At 41.2% G+C, this 16,916-nt stretch overlaps 1 protein-coding gene across 7 annotated transcripts in view; it reads left to right on the forward strand.

The window, feature by feature from the left end:
• Positions 1-3,945: 3,945 nt before the first annotated feature.
• The window catches only part of ehbp1l1a (EH domain binding protein 1-like 1a), a 34,337-nt gene continuing 21,366 nt past the window's right edge, over positions 3,946-16,916 (forward strand). For 2 of the 7 annotated variants that reach the window (XM_041031419.1, XM_041031420.1), the window contains exons 1-13: positions 3,946-4,019; positions 4,951-5,250; positions 11,511-11,568; positions 12,000-12,095; positions 12,229-12,282; positions 12,447-12,625; positions 12,784-12,923; positions 13,444-13,512; positions 13,795-14,025; positions 14,451-14,621; positions 14,889-15,092; positions 15,210-15,353; positions 16,684-16,899. In XM_041031419.1, coding sequence (XP_040887353.1) covers positions 5,147-5,250; positions 11,511-11,568; positions 12,000-12,095; positions 12,229-12,282; positions 12,447-12,625; positions 12,784-12,923; positions 13,444-13,512; positions 13,795-14,025; positions 14,451-14,621; positions 14,889-15,092; positions 15,210-15,353; positions 16,684-16,899 — 1,666 coding nt within the window. In that variant the 5' untranslated portion in view covers positions 3,946-4,019; positions 4,951-5,146. The remainder of the gene's footprint in view (positions 4,020-4,950; positions 5,251-11,510; positions 11,569-11,999; positions 12,096-12,228; positions 12,283-12,446; positions 12,626-12,783; positions 12,924-13,443; positions 13,513-13,794; positions 14,026-14,450; positions 14,622-14,888; positions 15,093-15,209; positions 15,354-16,683; positions 16,900-16,916) is intronic. The other 5 variants (XM_041031415.1, XM_041031421.1, XM_041031416.1 and 2 more) reach the window with 5 other exon arrangements.

Raw genomic sequence — 16,916 nt, forward strand, 5'->3', positions numbered from 1 at the left:
TTTTCTCAGGTGTCAAATTTTAAGTAAATGTGGGGCACTGACAAATTTTTGTACCAAAGGTCAGATTTCCTTGAGTTCCTTGAGAGATATCCCTTCCTTTTAAGCATGTGTCCAGATGACACTGTGTGGTGGATTTGATCTTATCATCAGAGGCTCGTTCAAGTAACCCAACTTGCTGCCAGTGTTCTTCAGTGTCCTTCTATGAATAAGCCTGTGACTCAAGTTTCCACCGGATCATTGCTCACTAAGTAGCATTGTGACAGTGGGAAAAATAGCACCAGAGCAAAGTGAAAGTATCAGAGTTCAAACTGTTATTCTAAGCAAAGAGGGACTTTCTTAGTGTCAAATCATGGCAGGACTGAAGGTTGCTAAAGGGGGCAGAGCAGGGATTACCGAAAAACTTTGCAGAAACTGGATCAGTTGCATCCAAAGCACAATCAGGCAGAACAAAAGGGACCACGCTATCAGAAGATCAAAGCATCTTACTTAGTTTAGTTTCCTGAGAGATAGGGAAGCACTGTAATCAGCATTTTCTAAACCACTTCCCATGAGCTGGATGACTGGATAAAGACACCTGCACCTAATTGACTACACCCTGACCAATGAAAACACAACAACAACTACACCTTGTGGGGAGGAATAACAATCAAGATGTTGTGTGACTCATGGAAGTCCCTCTTGTTCATCACTAGGGCCGCAATCTCGTCCATCTTATTGTCCAGCAATTTGACATTGCCCATGTTAATAGGACTCTGATAGGTCTTAAATGTCCTCATCTCGATCAGTTTCTTTTGAAGTGGAACATAAAGAGGACGAATGTCAATACTGGCCTTGTCAGAATGGAAACTCATTGTATATCGTAATGCCCCAGACTCCAAAACAGGATGCACATCAACTGGTGGGTAGCCTGCAGGCAGGAACTGGATTGTTTACGAATGACTTCATCTTGTAGTTGCCACCATGACACCCCCCTGCCTCTTCCCCCCCAAACCATCACCTCCAACCTAACACCCTGTTTAATTTGACACAGTCCATTCAGTCCAAATGAAGAGCTGTCACTGAACCATGAGGGACACAGGAAATGCGATTCCCAGAATAGTTTCTTAAATAAACATAACCTCACCACAATGGAGCTTTTGGCAAAACACCAACTTAAAAAAAACTGCTATTCCCAGATGGGGGAGACTCCCCTCTGCTCTTCCTACATTCTTGTTTTATTTTTACCTGCCCAGATGCAGCTGTTTCCCAGTGTGCCTGCTGAGTAAACTGCTGGGAGACAGGGAGACACGGAAGGACGCTGACAGGGGAGGTTAAGTGCATTAAAGGAAACGTCAGGGACTGGCCTGGGAGCGGAATGCATCACTTAGCAACAGATGGAGACTGGGACAGCTTGTTCTGGGATCAGACTATGTGGGACCGCAAGTATGTGAGGCTGATGTTTTGGGGGGGGGGGGTTGTTATCTTTTACATCTGGTCCAGTCAGTGTTGTCCACATCTGGTATCAATGCTGAATTGATCAGCTAGATCAGTATGTCTATAAGAAGCTCCCTACTATCATAAAAGGTTGCAGTGAACATGTTTGGTTTGTATTTAAATGCAATAATACCATTCTAGGTCTGGGTACTACACCAAAATAGTATCTGTTGGTTTGTTTCTTCCACTGGTCTTCTGACGTGAGGGGTCCCACAAGGCTTTGGTCTGTTTGTTTTTAATTTGTGTGTGCTAATTCATGGCCATATCATTTTCATAATTGTTAAATTGTGCTCAGATACTGCAGAAAGCAAGACTTTAAAAAAATGTTGCCCCTTGTCATTGCACACAGTTCAAGAGTTTGCCGATTTGTCCAATCCGGACGTTCTTTTCTGGCGATATGGTTGTATTGTTAAGTCGATGACTCCCAGTTGTGTGTCTTATTTAATCCTAAAAAGTCTTAAAGCTCTGGGCTCCCTGGATCCCTTACTGTCATTAAAGACTAGACTACCTCATCCTCCATAGAACTGAATTCTGATAAAAATGAAGTTTTGGTATCTGACAAAGTGTTAACTTGTGCCAAGACTGGTTCTCCCCAAACACACAGCAGTGCAGAATTCAGCAAACACTAAATACAGAGATTAGATTTCCCCAAGTGAACAGACTCCCTCCCTGAGGGTTTGGGCTCTGCTCACAATGGAGGACGGAAGGCACCCTCCTACTGGTCAGCTCCCTCCCAAGGGTCTGGGTGCGACCAGGGCAAGGACATCCAACCTAAATGGATGAAAGAACGAAAAACCGGGGCTTGCAACGGGCCTTCTCTCCAAGGATGAACTCATTTTCAATAAATTAAAAACTCCAAACAAATTAGATGATTTTGAAGGCGGTGCTTTTATGTTGATTTTGTTCTCAATGTTTGACCATTCACTAAAATTCTTGTACATGTTCTCCGATTGGTTCCTTCCAATTCTTTTGTCGCAGGGCTTTGCCACACCCCTCATTTGGCAAGGAAACAAGTATAATGTGTTGAGTTTATTTTAAAAAAATGTAGCTTGACCTTCATGCTGTGTGGCTGTATGCTACCACTGTGGCTGTGGAAAACAATGATCATTGTGCTCTTCGATAACATCAGCATACGTAGTGAGGAAAAGCAGCGAACCGAGACCGCTCCCTTGTGGAACTCCAAAACAAAAGTCATATATCTGAGGCTCATGACTGCTACCAGTTAACATATACATTCGTCCCTGTAATGTATTGAATGTTGGCGACCAGATAAGAACCCATTCAGAGACTGACCCAGTTCTCAAGACGGTTTATGAGAAAACTGTTGGTCCACTGTGCCAAAGGCCGAGACCCAAATACTTACTGCAACAATGCAAATTTTTAGTTCAAACCTTTGTTCATAGGTCTTTGCAGTCATTTAAGTTACATGAATTATAAATGAGACGTGCACCTTTGGTTTTAACATTGTCACAATCATTGTAGATAAGCTGCATTAACTGATCTTTATTTTGTCTTTGAGTTAAGGTGTCTGCTGCGTTGGTCGTCCTTCCTGGTCTGGCCAAATGAGGGTGAAGCCTGTTCCAAGAAATGGATCAGACCATGAGCTGCATCAGCATGGGAGTGAGGGGGCTGAGGGTCTCTGGACAACCAGTATATATGCTCCCCCCTTGATTCACTTTGTGAGGTCAGTTAATTATATTATGTCAACTCTTTTTTAAAGAACCCGGTTATTATTTTATTTTATTTTATTTTATTTTATTTTATTTTATTTTATTTTATTTTATTTTATTTTATTTTATTTTATTTTTTTTGTTTTGTTTTCATTCATGTGTATCTTTGTCATATTTTCTGGGGGGTGGCGGTGTTGTTCTTTGACTGCTTGGTCCCCAGCAGCGAATCTAACCTGACTAAACTGTTTACATCACATTCATATGATTTTGAAAACCTCTGAATTAACTCGGTTTGCTTGTGTTTTTCTCTAACTCTGAACTTTGTAGTTTCCCCTCAGCTGTACTGGAGTTTAGGCTCGTTCAGCTCACTGATTTGGGTTTTACAACCCTGGGCCTTTAAAACTTTGTTCAGCTTTTAGTCTCAGCAGTCTCATCAGCCTGTTTTCAGTTTTTTTTAATGAACCCAAGTTACATAACCTGCTCAGCAGCAAAAAACAGGAGACATTACTTTACACTGAAAGCAAGGTCCTGTCAGTGAACTATAAAGGCCTAGTTTTGCTATTATATTTATTATTTAAATGTTGTTGATGTGAGATCTTTAAATCAACTTTCATCATTCAGTGTGTGAACAAGGTGTTTATCCGTGTGTGTGTTCTTGGAGTTATATTCCCAGCTGCTCTATGCGTCAGTGACAGATTATAAATAGAATCTGGGCCTAAACTGAAAAAGTCCCCTCCAGCTGAGGGGTGGGGGGTTGCTGGGGTGGTTTGGGGGGAACTCATGACAGGGGGGAAATTTCCCTGACAAGGCTCAGAGGTAATTTCTGTTTTGTCGTTCCTTGATAATATCCCGCAACACCAGAGTCATGGGAAGACAGTAATTGCTGTTTTTGCATCTGGCTTGTAATGTTATGTTGTTATGTTACAGTCCATGTTAGACAAGTCATCTGATTCAGGCAGGGAGAGAATGCTACATCATTTCTACTCTATACCTTTTCCATTATGCCTGCATACCCACAGTAATAAACCAGTCCTAATGAAAAGTCATTGTAATATTTGCATGGGGACAGACAGTAACTTGTGGCTTTTAGTTCAATAACCTTTTGCTATCATTAAATCACATATCAACAGAATATGATGTCATTTGTAGCTGTGATTTGTAAAAGCATAGCAAATTGCCCAGTAACCAGCCAGCAAAAATATACTGTGGTGGAACAGGAAGTACATGTACCATACCTTCAAGTTAAAACAGTTCTTCTTCTTTCTGTCTTTTTTTCTTTTCTTTTTTTTAAAAATTGACAAGAACTTACCTAGAAGCAAGGGTTACGTTTAGGGCTCATTTATGCCGCACTGGTAATAAAATATAATTAAAGTCCAGTGATGTTTTCATTTATATGTGTATATTTTATATGTATAAGAGCTTTATGCACCCGACTGAGATCTGGTATTTAACACATACATATTTGTAAATATGGATTTCCCTTTGATTTGATGAATAGTATCTTGTAATCTCATGTAGGATGGACCAGATGTTGGCGTGAAATGGGAATATAGAGCTAATTAATTTTCTTATTCAGTCAATAGGTTGCAGATTTTAGAAGCTGCTTTCAGTATTGTTATGCTCAAAAATTTTAAACTTGACGCCTTTTAGGCCAGCTAATAATCATCAGCCTTTCTTTCCTGTCTTACTGTATTTACTGTAGTCAACATTAGTTTTATTTTGAAATTTAGAAGCGGAAGTGTGCGGGTGTATGCCGGTTAGCTTGTTGCTAGCTAGCTCCGACTTGAGGCGTGTGTTTGTTTTGCAGGCTGTCTGAGGAGGTGGACGCCGGTGAGGAGTGTGGTCGGTGACAAACCGCTGGAGAGGAGCTGTCAGCGAGGCAGGTGGAGTCTCTCCTTCCTGCGGCGAAGTCCCACCAGAGGGACGCGGGACCTGGGATACACATTGCGCTTTGGTTGATGTCTGTTCATCGTGTCTGAGAGAATTATTTGACGAACCTGACCATGACTTCTGTGTGGAAGCGGCTCCAGCGGGTCGGAAAGAAAGCGTCCAAGTTCCAGTTTGCGGCTTCATTTCAAGAACTGATGATAGAATGCACAAATAAATGGTAAGGGACTGTTATAATACTTACATTACTCTAACATAATGGATACATTTATTTATTTCCACCATAATGTGTTCTCTCTGGGTGTTGAAGCGACTTGCAGTCTTAACGAGCCCGAAGAGAAAGTGATGCCAAACTCCATTCAGAAATATTAACGTTTTTCTTTTTTGGCAAAGTTATGTACGCCACTAAACAAAATTGCTTTTGAAAGGTTATTTGAACGCTGCTCGGCCTATCCACCCCATACTCTAACCAGTATATTTGTCAGTTGTCAGTTCTAACCATTAATTGGTTGACTTGTTTATCCTTTGTCAGAACAATACAGTACACAGAGGGGCGGAAGCAAGTGCCGTGAACTATTCGTAAAAGTAAAGGATTTTGAAATGAAATTCCGCTTTGGCAGACATTTTCCCAGCCCATTTTCTGGGACTTTGAAAAATTTCTCCTTGGTTCTTGATTTATATAGTGCGTGGTACTTCCTGTGGCATGGCAGGTATGTTGGACAGAAGGACAGTGTTTTGAAAGTGCAGCCTGCTTCTTGGGTTCATTATGCAGCCTAGTAGGCTTCAGTCAAAATATGGTGACGCTCCTTGGTAAAGAAAACCATGTTTTTTTTTTCAGCAATAAGAGCACGCCCCGTTGCTTCCGCGTATGTTTTTTTTTTTTTTTTTTTTTTGTAAATAATGAGCCTATGCAGCTGGTATGACATCCTGTGTACTAGGAGTCATGTTTTTAAAAAATCAGGTCGTAGTAGCAATGAGGGATAATCTCTGGTAGGTCAAGTTAGTGGCAGGTGCAGAAAAGATGTGGTCATCTGCACCATCAGCACCACCAGGGCTGTAGCCAGGATTTTAGAACAATGAGGTCATAATATACCCCCCCCCCCCCTTCCTGGTTTAACAGTTAGGGGCCCCTGTAAAACCCTTTTTTTAGCTCATTTTTGGGCTTTTCAGGTTTAATTATATTATTTATTTATTTACTTAAGTGATACCAAAAAAAAAGCCAAAAGCCTGAATTTCAGTTAAACAAATTAGGTACAACTAACCAACCCACAGTGACTTGGGGCCCCTGGGGGTGTGGGAACCCAGAGCAGTGACCCACTTTGCTAAATTCAGGCGTCACCAATGCGTCAGGCTCAATATTTGGCTCTTAATAATTATCACATATTGATCAGTCAGAGTTGTTCAGTGCTGAAATAAGTAATTGATGAGTCATCGTGCTGTCGGTAGAAAAGCGACAGCAATGTTTATAATCAAAGAAAAGTTGAGGTGGATTATCAAGCAAAAATGCATACCAATTTTTATGGCTCTGGCTTTTCCATTGGGATGATTGGTGATGATTTGGTGATTTGGTGATGTGGCTATTCATGCCTTTGCATTGACTTTGTATGTAATCGTGCCACAGGAAGAATTCGCTTTGCGTTTGGTTTGAACACATCATGATTATAATACAGGGGTTGCTATTCAATATATTATTATATATTTCAATACTGTACACAAGGCCATGTATTGTGATTTTTTTTTTCAAATTCAATGTTAGGAAAAATGTAATAATATAAAGAACACACCATCATATGCAGGAGGATGTAACGAGGCTCCACTCTGTTCACTGGATCCACTTGGAATTACAGATACAAATGGGTTCGGTTTGCTTTTTTCAACTACACTCTTCAGTAGCAGAAAGGGGTTGATGGGAGTCCTTTCTTAAATGACATATTTTTATCATAATTTAGACAAAGAAGACAAGTTCAGCTTACTTTTATAACAAGTTAGACTATGATTTATACTTGTGCTGCTTGTTTATAAGGTAGCATACCTTATAAACACTCCCTCACTCCCTCTGAAATGAATGCTTTTGCTGCTCATTGGGACATAAATACTCGATTTATTTGCGTCTGACCAGACATACTGGACACAGCAAGGATTTGGATTTTCTCCATGTTTTTTTTTCTGAGCTTCTGTCCAGTCTCTTCAAGCAAAGAACTTCATTGTGCTGTTCTCGGATTCATATAGTTAAACATCTGGGTACTATTAGAAAACATTGAGGGTGAGGGAGAGGTACACCTCCCTATCCTTATGTGTAGATCTTGGTATAGGTTGGAATCCTGTGTGATGGACTTCTGTTGCTCACTTAGTGCGGTTAGTGTTTAAGGTCTTCGTCTGACAGCTTCAGTCTTGGCACTGCAGGAGCTCCTTTAATTCCATTATCATTACTCACGGAGCAGTCAGCATGTGTTTCCAATCTTCCAGCCCTGGCTTGTTTTGCGGCCTACCTTCCTGTCACTGTTCTGCTAATGCACTTTTCAAGATGTATCATGCATACCGACCAGTATCAGCACGTCTCTGTTTCTGGTCCTGTGACACTGTGTGTTTAAGAACCGGTACACTTTGCTTGCAGGATAGACAGCACAGTGGAATCTGTTTATGTGTATATATCTCGGAGGTGTTTTTAGAGGTTTCTCAAGGTGGTTTTAATTTCTTATGTTTTCTAAGAGACGTTTTCTTCAAGTTTTCTTGCCAATGTCCATCCAGAAAACACAGAACAAATGTTTAAATCAAAGACTTAGCTAGTCATAGATGTAATCAGATAATAATTTGCAGAGGTTCTGTTTTGCATTCTACCTCCCTTGCTCCTTGTCGTTGTCGCCTTTGACGTTCTTGAATGAGCGGGATGCCGCAGCACCCTCGGGAGAATCACCTGTTTGTCAAAGCTGAGCAGTGGCAGTTTCATGTTCCCAACTGTCTCCTTCCTCTTGCTTCAATGCAACTGCGCCTAATGACGCTCCTGGATCCCAAACAGAGTCACCGGAGAGAGAGATTCCCAGTTTCTTTCTGGTCTCAGGTCGTCCAGTACAAGCACTCCTCCCAACTTACCTGTCACCTGGGCATCTGTCGCACACCGAGCAGTGGTTTTTGTTGATGGTCCACAGAGGCTGACTTTGGGGAGTTGCATTTTTACTTAAATGCAGAGTGGACATTACATGGAGTTTGTACTAGGAAAGTGGCAGGGTAAAGTCCACATAATGTCTCGTCTAACTGATTTGGACATTTACGTTCACACATACACGTTCACACTGGGTATTGTCTATAATAGTTCAAGGTTGCAGTGCATGTGTGAAAGCGGGGAGATAAAATACTTTTTAAGAAATGGTGCGTATTTTCAGACAACATCTTCAGGAAGACATTCACACCTTCGCACAACCCAGCGTTGGAAAGGTGTGGGTGGAGGGTGCTTCTCAAGTGTAGCAGGCCTTTAACCCTTTCTTAACAGCCAGGCACAGTGACTTCCTGGAATGACAGTGACTTCCTGGAGTCTTGTTGCCACAGTTAGGTTGTACAGTCCCGAAAAAGAATCATGGGTTTGTTGGGGTTTGGGGAGTTTGGTAAGAAATTACACTTACTGGTGGCCTATGGGTGACATCACAGGCAGGATTCTTGTGTTTTCAGCAGTCTATGACAAGAATGTGTAAAATGTGGATCAGCTAGATGGGTGGTGTCATTGAACTGATTTGCAAAAACCACCTACATTCAGAGTACAGAGGAGTATCAAAGAGTTTACCCTTACAAAAAGGAAAGTGTATTCAAGTGTGGTGTTAGTTTACTTCTTTTAAAAATCAGAGAGTCTGCTCTCAGTTTACTTTTGATGAACTTGAACTGAGATTTACTTAACAAAGTTAAACTTATGTAAACTTGGCAAGTACACAGAAAAGTCCAAGTACATTTGGCCTGTACTTGGACTTAATCTTTTGATCAAGATATACTTACATAGTAGTATGTCTTGTGAAGTTTTATATATGTCGTCCACTGGTCCACTTCAATTCCAGTTAAAGGTATATTTCAGGCATAAAAAATAAAACCTAAATAGAAACCCAGTAGTTTATTTTCAAGTGCAAAAATAAGTTATAAATAGTAAAATATATGTATGATGTTAAGTTTACTGAGCGTGTACCTAAAAGTCAACATTCATAAACTAAAATATGGTAACTACTAAAAGTTCACTTGTAGTATAATAGTTTCAGTGTAGTATAGTTGCAGTGCAAAATAAAACTTTATTGTAAACTAGTTGTGTACTTACAGTTTACTATTCTTAAACTTAAAGTAAACTTAAAAATCAACTTTATAAACTAAAAAGTGGCTCAATAACTATTGAAATAGTTCACTTACAAGTAAAATACTAGTACATTGATATTAGTATAATTACTATATAAATTATACTTGGGAAATATACCTGAACTTTACTTAGGTTGACTTGATGAAATGAACCTGAGGTATACTTCTTTTTCGTACGGGTAGACAGTTGGGTAAAACAGTTTAGAAGCTGTATGTATGATGAACAGCTTCCCTCACGCCATTGAGTATTCCCTCATATGGTGAAGCTGAAAACACCTCCTCCATCAAACTGATGAAAACAAACACTTCAGTAAATTACGGGCACCAGGTCTGATGTGAGTGTATATGACTTGTATTCTGTCTTGAGAAGCTGGAGCTAAAAATACTATTGTACATTTGTAGGTCAGCCTGTTGCAACAACAACTGAAACATGTCTATGATAAATAGTGCAGCAGGTGGAGGATAGTTATTAAGCCTCGGTGAAGTTCAGCATGGCTGGTGTCTATTTCTGTTCTCTGTCTGTCTCACTCTCACCGCCTTTCTCACCAGTCCACACACTGGTTATGAAGAGTCATACAACATAGGAAGGAGGCCTAGGCACACTCTTGTCACCACAGTTCGGCCAGCAGGCAAATAAATGCTGACAATACTCATTCAGTACACTTAGATTGGAGCTGCCAGTAGTTGACGGTGTTCAGTATCTTTCCCAAGGACACGTTGACACACTGGTGGAGCCGGGGATCAACCCGTTGTTCGGTTTACTCGGTCGTCATCACTCCACAACAGCTCAGCAAAATTCTGTGCGTTGAGGGAGAACATGAGATGGGTTTGAAAGCTCTGGAAAAAAGACAGCAACATGACCTTGAGTTAAGAGGTTTTTTTTTCCCTTTGTCTCACTACTGTTACATGCTAGCATATAGGGACTATACAAAGTCCCAGAACCTTCTTGCTGTGATTCTAACCAACCAGATGACTGGGAAGCTGCAATGCTGTTTCCCCTGTTTTGCAAATTCTAAACTATACTCATCGGGTTTTAACAGTGATTTCTTCAGCCATATCTTTGCTGCGGAAAAGTCTGAATCAGTGATGTGTGGGCCCTTTCTCCATAAAAATGACCTCAACCTCGATTCACACATGAGGACTGCTTGTCCTGACATGTAGTCAGAGACGTAACAAAAACGCCTACACACACACACACACACACACACACAGAGGCACTCATCCAACCAGAGATGTTTATCCTCAGGAGTCATGCTCTCAATCACTTGCTCAAACAGTCACAAGATTTTCATTTTCTCCTGGGCGAGACCAACGTTTCGAAAGCACGCACACAGATGGGCTTGTGTGGATTTTTGTATGTGTGCTTTATCAATTGGTTTTGACAATCTGCCATCCCCCTGGGCCTGCACTCTTCCTCAGACCCCATTGTTATTATTAGATTCAATTAAATCAGGGATAATTTGAAATCTGAAAGCAGCCAAAACGTTTACCGTTTATGGTCACTAGATGATGAACCCTGCTAACATGGATGATCCATTGTATTTGCTCTTTAGTGCCCCACCATGGGGTTTACATTTGTGGTATTAGGAAAAAGTCCTGACAGCTATTGGATTTATTGTCATGGACTTTGGTTGAGCTGCCAAATTTTCTAGTGCTACATCAGATCAGATTTTTTTTTTAAATTTGTCCAGTATTTTGGCTTAAGTCCAAGTACCTGCTGATTTAATGACAGACCATTAGCCTCAGCTGGACTTTCAGGGCTATTTTGTAAATGTTACCCTGCTAAGTCCACTAAACTGAGATAGTAGTAATGTTAACATTGTCGTTTTTGAGCATGTTTGCACGCCCACATTAGCATTTAGCTCTGAATAATACTGTGCCTTATGTACAGACAGACAGCTGCTACCATGTAGTGGTAGCAGTGTCCAAATTATCAGGGTGAAATTTTATACACTTTCTTGTGCCATCAACAGTGGTCACAATGCAATGAAGATGTTACACCCATGACAAGTGCAATGCTATTTGCTAACACTCAAAGTGAGTGTGCTAATTGACTGACTCAATATTCCTGCTCAGATTTTACTATGTAGTACACACAGCAGTGATGGAAGACAGAAATACTAAAATGTTATTTGTGCTCTGCGGTGATTTCAGGCAACCGGACAAACTGAGAGTGGTGTGGATCAGGAGGAACAGACGTCACAGCACAAAGGTAAAAAAGCAAAGGGTGAGGGTCACTGGTGGGCGGGAGGCTAGAGCTAGTCCCAGCTGACTTTGGGTGAGAGGCGGGGTACGCCCTGAACAGGTCGCCAGTCAATCACAGGGCTGACACACAGAGACAAACAACCGTTCATTCCCACATTCACGTGTTTGTGGAAGCTGGAGTAACCGGAGCATCCCACACTAGCACGGGGAGAACATGCGACCTCCACCCAGAAAAGTCCCGGGCCAGAGGGTTTGAACCCAGAACCTACAGAACCACTGCACCATGTTCTGCCTGATAAGATTCTTTTAGAAGCAAAACATCTACTTATCTCTACATGGCTCTATGAGTAGAAATGTCTACAGTTCTGTCAGATATGTTCTGGATTTTGATGGTTCAAAACGATAAACTTTCTATGCTTTGGTTTTATTTCCTGTCAGCTCCACAGTTGGCAACCAGGGATTAAGAACCCCTACAGAGGCCTGGTGGTTTGGCAGGTTCCAGAGAAGTTAGACATCACTGTCACACTCTTCAAGGTACGGGAGCTAAGTCATTGCTTACTTGTGACTGACACATTATTTTAATTATAAATGGAAAATAGTCTCAGTTTTTAGTCTGAATAGGCAACTGTGTGGCTAAAATCTCAAGCAATTACTCATTCTTCAACAGGAAGCCACTGCAGAGGAATTTGAAGACAAGGATTGGACTTTTGTTATTGAAAATGTGAGTCTGCTCTATCTGTATTATCCTAAGTTGTGTTTTTTTGTATAATTTATTGAATTCATTTTTAATCTGAAGACTCAGACGGAGAATGTTTTCTCAGGGAGAAGGATTTTGTCTGTGTTACTACGAACTTGAAGTCGTTGTCCGTTTGGTTTATTCATCAGGAGACAAAAGGCCGTAGGAAGGTGCTAGCGTCAGCCGACGTGAATATGAAGAAGTTTGCCAGCGCCACGCAGGGCCAGTATGACATAACACTGAAGCTCAAACCACTGTCTGTCAAAGTGGTGGAAGCCACACTGAAGCTCAACTTGTCATGTATCTTTCTCAAAGAGGGGAAAGCCACGTAAGTCATCACCTCAGCAGCATAGCTGCATCTCACAACTGAAAATCATTAGTTAAAGCCTGGTGTAGATTTCACAGTTCAATACTGATATTTTTTGGACACAGATATTCTCATGCATGTAAGACTTTTTAAGAGGATTCTTCTTCTACTCTCCACAGAGACGAGGACATGCAGAGTTTGGCCAGTCTGATGAGTATGAAACAGAGTGACATTGGCAATCTGGATGATTTCAATGACAGTGATGATGAAGCTGGAGAAGAGAGAAGGGCCAGCTTTGGAACTGGACATCATGTTACCGGTAAGACTTTGGACACAGGTGTTCTGTGTCCAACAACAGTCTGGTCAGGTGAAATAGTCCTAATCTGAGTTTTTACTTTGCTGATTATATTGCAGGTCTTGTGATTTATGGTTATCACATATCCAGTGGTAGAAACCAGTGAGGGACTTGCCCCAAGATTAAAGAATGAATCTGACCCTATAACGCAAGACGCAAAGCATATTGTAAACACCAGCATTTCTCTGCACATGCCTCTAATGAAATCTGTTCTAAATAAAGTGTTGTCACACTAGATTTAGCACAGGAATGTAGTGCTGCTTGCACACTACAAGGTGTAATTAGTTCTTGAAAAGACTCATCACGCCCCCCGTTGTCGGCTGCAAGGAGCGAGGCGAGGGTGACCTTTTTATTTCTCTTTGAACCGTTTCTTTCTTTTTTTCTCAAAGCACAGCTTCCTCTTTATTCTCCTGTTTTAAAACTCACTTCCTTTTTTCTTTTAATCTTTCTGTCCGCTGTTCCTTTTTTTTTTGCTCTATAACAGCTTCCGCTCCTTCTGCTGAGAGAATACACGATCTGGCTTGGAGGCCTGCCGTTGAATCAGGCCCCACAGGTATCCTCCTTCTGTTTGCTGATTTACTCCTCCACCTTTCTGATTTGGTCCCCAGTCGGTCGCAGCATTCCATCATTAGCCCTCATTATGTTGACATGTGTGATTTGAATATTTGATTCATCCTCGCCAAAGTAACCAAGTGTAGTATTAAAGACATGAAAATAGCAGTTGAAAGGTTTTGTGTGTCTGTCGTTGTAATCTGATTGTCACTGTCCCTTTCAGCAATCCGCCCCTTTCATTTCACTTGTCCCCCATTCGTCCCACATCTTATCTTTCACCCAGTAACCTCAGAGATGGATTGGAAAACGTCCTCCGGCATTTCCTCCGCCATCTCGGTCCCATGCCGTCCTCCTCTGCCTGAACCCCCAGACCCCTCTGTTCCATCCTCTTTATTGCGACCACCAAACACTAACCAGAAGGCTCGGCCCTCCCCTTATGCCTATTCATTACCGGCCTTTACACGTGCTCACCCTCCTGCACTCCCCAAAATCTTCCAGCCCAGTGCCGGATCAGGTATCAGGTCTCTTGTCTCTGTCTCTTTCGGCTTCAGAATATATGAAAAAGTATCCTGTTGGTCCAGTTTCACGACCAGAACTAGACTTTTATTTGTATTAAGCTCATATTAGAGACAGGTTTTTATGCCTACTTTTATAAGCATATATGATATTTCACAGAAATACTGTTTACATTCACTTGTGTTTTTTTTTCCAGTGTCTTTCATTTACCCTTTTTTGTCAATAATTTCCTGCAGATTTTTCCCATTAAAAGCATAGAAATGTCACAAAGGGCAGACTTGCAGCTTTTAAAGACTTAAACTGAATGGATTTAATACAGTATGAGCCAGATTCATTTTCCTGTCTTTTGGTTTATCTTCCTTTCTTCTTCTCTTCCTGCCATTCCTCTACGTATCTCTGCTGTCTGTTTCGTGCCCATTTCAGTTCCTCGAAGGCCGCATAGCTTCCATAGTGATTCCTCTCCAGCCGAGGGCTCGGAGGCCCAGGTCTTTTCTACCTTCACCCCTCCTGAAGGCCTTTCCCTCCCTTCTCTCTCCTCCTCATCCTCTAATCAATCCTCTCATCCTCCCGCTTTCCCTGATACCTCACAAACAGGTACTACACAGTTCAGATCATATAGCTTCATGCTAATGCTGTGTTTACATTCAGATACAATTAAAGATTCCTATTATTTCTATTTCTGTTCTATTGATTTCTATTGTTGTGGCTAACCCATGGCTAGTTAGTGGAATCAGTGCTCACCAGCTATTGTTTTTGCTAAACATTTTTATGTTTATTATTAAAGTTGTGGTTCTTGAAAACCATTTTTCATTACTACCACATTTTTCTTTTCTGTCCCTGTTCACCGTCTTCCACTCTCAGCGCGTCTTAGTGTGTGGAGAACACAAAGCGTCCCTTCCATGTCTTGTGTACCCTCTCCTCCGTCAGCTCCTTTCAGCTCTGTCCCTCCTATACCTCCACCACCTTCTGCTCCCAGACAGCCCAAAACTCACCCCACTCACTCTGTGGGGGAGCCAGGCTCAGGCCTCACCAGACCCACCAGTCTACCATCTGCCCCTGAGACAGGTACAGGGACAGAGATAAAGTGCAGGCAATGCGAGATCACACTTATCATTTTGCAAACCTGTTACTAAGCCTTTACATGTTTCTCCCTCTATTCTTCCTCCCTTCTCTTCTTTCCAGCTTCCTGGCAGAGTGAATGGAGGCCTCCTAAATCACAGGCCCCTCTAGCGCAGACAACCCTCTCTCCTAAGTTCCTGCATCTCTCTGCTAATGATCCTGGACAGCCTGCAGTGCTGCAGAGGAAGCAGAAACTAGAGATGCCATGTAATGCTGCTCTACCTTGAACCCAGCTCAAGCCTAACATCCTCCCAAATTGATCAGCCTGAGCATACCTGTAGCACTCCAGTCCCTTTCATTCATTTTTATAAACCAAGTGCCGCTTCTTCTGCTCTAACAGTTGATTTCAATACTTCTAAATTGTTAGTTTAGTTTATTAAAGTTAACTTAAAGAGTAGTAAACTCTATTTTGTACTCAAATTATACTATGAATTATACTACAAGTCAACTTTTAGTACACTGTTAGCTTACTAGTTATGCACTTCTATTCCATTTTTTTATGTTCACACTCAAGTGAAGTGTACTTAACAGTGAACTTACCATCACACTACTACATAATGTATACCAAGTATATAAAGTATAGTACTAGGTTTCTGTTTAGACTTGATTATTTTATACTTGAAATATACCTTTAACTGGACTTTAAATAGACTTGAAGTGAACTCATGTGTTCAATACCAGTGGACGACATATATAAAACTTCACAAAACATACCAGTATACAGTTATACTGGTATGTTTGTACAGGCCAAACTTTTCTGTGTGCTTGTCAGTAGAAGCCAAGTTTACTTAAGTCTAACTTTGTTAAGTAAATCTCTGATAAGTTCATGAAAAGCAGACTGAGAGCAGACTTTTAGAACTAATAGCACACTGTGATGTCAAAAGAGATTAAAAAAACTAATTCAGACAATCCCTATAATAATCAGACCAGCTGCCCTCTTACTTTAGATTTTCAGTTTTCATAAATTATGAAATAGTCTTATCATGTCTGAATGAAGTGGTAAGAAAATGGACTTCTGTGTCTGAACCACAAACCCATAACCAGACAGATGAAGGAGGTTAAGAAAATGATATATATGATATATATAAATGATATATAATGATATAACATTAGTTTTATTTTCAAATTAGCTCAATCACTAATTGATTTGCTTTTCTGTGTGCATGAGAAAACTGAATTCTATTGTGTTTCTACTCTTATATTCATCTTGTACAGCACTTTGATGGGAAGCGCTTTATAAATAAATGTATTATTATTATTCTAAATGTTAATCAAGCGGCACTTTATCATAGAAGACTGAGTTAACTGGTGGTATTCAATTCAGACCTAACTTGCAGAATGTGTCTGAAAGTTGCTGAACAGAAAGCTTCTTCTTCTCCTTCTTCTGCCCACTTCCTGTCATACTCAAAGTTGCAAATTGCTACAGGTTCTGACCAAAAGCATACTCAGTGTTTTGGGTTATTGACATCCCTCCTTCTGTTCCCTTTTTCTTCCCCTTCTTCCTATCATCCCTCTGCGTCTGTTTCCTCCCTGTCAGCTTCATCCTCCCTGCCCATTGGTCCGTCTTTGCAGCAGAAACCTCAAGTGGGGTCTGGATTTGTTGCTTCCTGTAGACCCCAGGCCACCCCTACAGTAGACCCCTTGCCTCCTGCTTTAAGGTCTTCCTCTGCTCTCATTCTTTCTGGGCCACCTCCTCCTCCTCAGCCTCATATATCCCAAACTGCCATAGCCTCCCCCAGTGACCAAGATACAGGTACAAAATATTAAAAG

Source organism: Toxotes jaculatrix, chromosome 23 (assembly GCF_017976425.1).
Source record: "Toxotes jaculatrix isolate fToxJac2 chromosome 23, fToxJac2.pri, whole genome shotgun sequence".
NCBI classification, from domain to species: domain Eukaryota; kingdom Metazoa; phylum Chordata; class Actinopteri; family Toxotidae; genus Toxotes; species Toxotes jaculatrix.